Below are 3492 nucleotides of genomic sequence, written 5' to 3' on the forward strand. Positions count from 1 at the left end.
ATAGAAAAGTGCAATATTTATTCATGTTCACTTAGAAAGAAAGACCAAAGTCCAATGAATATTTGTGTTTCACTTAGAAAGGAATGATAAAAGTGTAATGTTTATTTGTTTCACTTCGAAAGGAATATCAAAGTGCAATGATTATATGTTTCACTTAAAAAGGAATATCAAAGTGCAATGTCTATTTTTGTTTCACTTAGAAAAGGAAGAGCCAAGTGCAATGTTTATTAGTGTTTCACTTAGAAGGGTATGTCAAAGTGCAATGTTTATTTGTTTCACTTAGAAAAGGATAGTAAAGTGCAATGTATAATCATCAGTATTTCACTTAGAAAAGAAGATGAAAGTGCCATGTTTATCTGTTTCACTTGGAAAGGAATATCAAAGTGCAATGTTTATTTATGTTTCACTTAGAAAGGAATATCAAAGTGCAATGTTTATTTATGTTTCACTTAGAAAGGAATATCAAAGTGCAATGTTTATTTATGTTTCACTTAGAAAAGAAGATCAAAGTGCAATATTTATTAGTGTTTCACTTAGAAAGATATATCAAAGTGCAATATTTATTTATTTCACTCAGAAAGGTATATCAAAGTGCAATGTTTATTTGTTTCACTTAGAAAGGAAGATGAAAGTGCAATGTTCATCTGTTTCACTTAGAAAGGAATATCAAAGTGCAATGTTTATCTGTTTCACTTAGAAATGAGTATCAAAGTGCAATGTTTATTTATGTTTCACTTAGAAAGGAATATCAAAGTGCAATGTTTATTTGTTTCACTTAGAAAGGAAGATGAAAGTGCAATGTTTATTTATGTTTCACTTATAAAGGAATATCAAAGTGCAATGTTATCTGTTTCACTTATAAAGGAATATCAAAGTGCAATGTTATCTGTTTCACTTATAAAGGAATATCAAAGTGCAATGTTATCTGTTTCACTTATAAAGGAATATCAAAGTGCAATGTTATCTGTTTCACTTATAAAGGAATATCAAAGAGCAATGTTTACTTGTTTCACTTAGAAAGGAAGATGAAAGTGCAATGTTTATCTGTTTCACTTAGAAAGGAGTATCAAAGTGCAATGTTTATTTATGTTTCACTTAGAAAGGAATATCAAAGTGCAATGTTTATTTGTTTCACTTAGAAAAGGATAGTAAAGTGCAATGTTTATTAGTGTTTCACTTAGAAAGCAAGATGAAAGTGCAATGTTTATCTGTTTCACTTAGAAAGGAATATCAAAGAGCAATGTTTACTTGTTTCACTTAGAAAAGAAGATGAAAGTGCAATGTTTATCTGTTTCACTTAGAAAGGAATATCAAAGAGCAATGTTTACTTGTTTCACTTAGAAAAGAAGATGAAAGTGCAATGTTTATCTGTTTCACTTAGAAAGGAATATCAAAGTGCAATGTTTATTGGTTACAGCTAAGAGACACACCACTGATTTAAGTAATGTCTCGCATATCAATGAATTCGTAAAACAGCTTTTTTTTTTAGTAATGGTTCTCATTAATGTGAAACTAAAACAAAGTTAATCATTAACAAATTAATCAAATGTTAGTGGAAATTTTCAATAACCTTCAAATTAGTTCATGGAGAAATAATAATAATAATAATAATAATAATATCATGAAAATTAATATATTCTTGCTGAAGTCAGTGTACATACATACATACATACATGCATACATACATACATACATACATAAGAATTTTACAAATATTCATAATCAAACATACTTAAGTACTTCCTGAATCTATGAATTGTATATCCTTTACACTTGTGTGTGTGTGTACATAATTTGCAAGCACACACAGTTAGACACAGGTATTCCTAGCAGAGAGAAGGCAGAGATGGTGGGCGGGGCTAAACACATGGAACTCACCGCCCAGTAAGGGTGTGACAGGGCACACTTCCAGGGAGTGAAGTGTGCCAGGAATGTATCCAACCGTACATACAAGGCAGTCGAATTCTACAGTTCTATAGACATGCATACGTAACAACGCGTGTATTTACATACATACATGCATACATTACCTTAAAAACGTCGGGTAAATATTCGAAAATCAGAAAGAATTTTCGCTGTCTAAATCTTCTTTGTTTCCTTAATTCTATTCTCCTTCCTTTCTGTGTTTGTATCTTTATATTCTTCGTATTTCAATCTTCCTTCATCGTCTCCCACTTTCATATCAATAAGCGGAGACGGAAACTTTATTGCCACAAAGCAAATTCGTCGCTTACAGAAATCGATGAAATAATGTGTTGATCGGTCCTCACACTTGTTGACAATGACGTCACAGACAACGGTTGGTTTAAAAATTAAATTTTAACGACAGCGCTTCCACAGAATTCCGTTGCGTGCATAAACAGATGTTTTACAAGAAATTGGGCACTGGAAATTACAGTCTTTATAGGGTTATTCGTTAACCTGGAGTCTTGTACTTACATACTGTATTAGTTCGATTCTTTTATATCGCAATCTTTTGTATGACCCGGAGTTAACTTGCGATTTCAACGCTCTTACGAATAGACAATAGATTTCTATTTAGCCTCTCTATTTATCATTAGAGTTTTACTTAAATATGGAGTATATCAATTACATCTATCATGTTTTCAACTATATATGAAGCTAAGATTATTAACGCGTGGTAGAATTTAAGGAATTCATGAAATTATATCTAAATAAACTGGATTTAAAGAAAAAAATATCAACTCCATCGTATCGATTATAAAAAGCTCTTCATTCTTGTATCAAATTGATAATTAATTAAATACCTACTTACCAAATATCAGTAAGTTAAGCGAAAAAGTAAAGACATAAAAATTGATAATAAACTGACAAAATAGATAAACCTCATGACGCCATCTCGGGGACAACCCTGATCGATGTTAACACGATTTTGGCCAAACAAAGTAACAAACGACAAGCGCCATGGGTCGCAGAACTATGTACATTTCGCTGTGTACAAGTAACGATAGTTACTCTTGTCAAACACACTCAACCCAATACGAATCTCAACACATTCCTTGTGTTTTATAATTGCCTGAAAAAAAACGTTACAAAGTTTTTTATTTTCTTTTAACGTTTCAATTAGTAACTATGACATGATATTGCACATTTGGACAGAGATCTGCGAACACAATTGCGTAAATGTATCCAATGCATGAGCTTGTATAACGTATACATACACACACACACACACACACACACACACACACACATATATATATATATATATATATATATATATATAGAGAGAGAGAGAGAGAGAGAGAGAGAGGCTATATATACAGTATATATATATATGTATATATATATATACATATATATATATATATATATATATATATATATATATATATATATATATCACTCACTCACTAAATCCCGTCCGGAATTCTCCGGGTTGGGTCCTGCATTTGATATCGCCATTCTCTCCAGACTCCTATCCAATGCCATCTGTGCCAGCTGCTGAAATGTCTCGCCTCTATTTGCTTT

At 31.5% G+C, this 3492-nt stretch overlaps 1 protein-coding gene across 1 annotated transcript in view; it reads left to right on the forward strand.

Moving 5' to 3' along the window:
• The first annotated feature begins 337 nt into the window (after window positions 1-337).
• Window positions 338-3492, forward strand: part of LOC137628672 (calpain-A-like) — a 36143-nt gene continuing 32988 nt past the window's right edge. The window contains exons 1-2 of the mRNA XM_068359826.1: window positions 338-581; window positions 740-952. Of these exons, the coding sequence (XP_068215927.1) occupies window positions 338-581; window positions 740-952 (457 nt within the window). The remainder of the gene's footprint in view (window positions 582-739; window positions 953-3492) is intronic.

This window comes from Palaemon carinicauda, chromosome 36, assembly GCF_036898095.1.
Source record: "Palaemon carinicauda isolate YSFRI2023 chromosome 36, ASM3689809v2, whole genome shotgun sequence".
Taxonomy (NCBI): domain Eukaryota; kingdom Metazoa; phylum Arthropoda; class Malacostraca; order Decapoda; family Palaemonidae; genus Palaemon; species Palaemon carinicauda.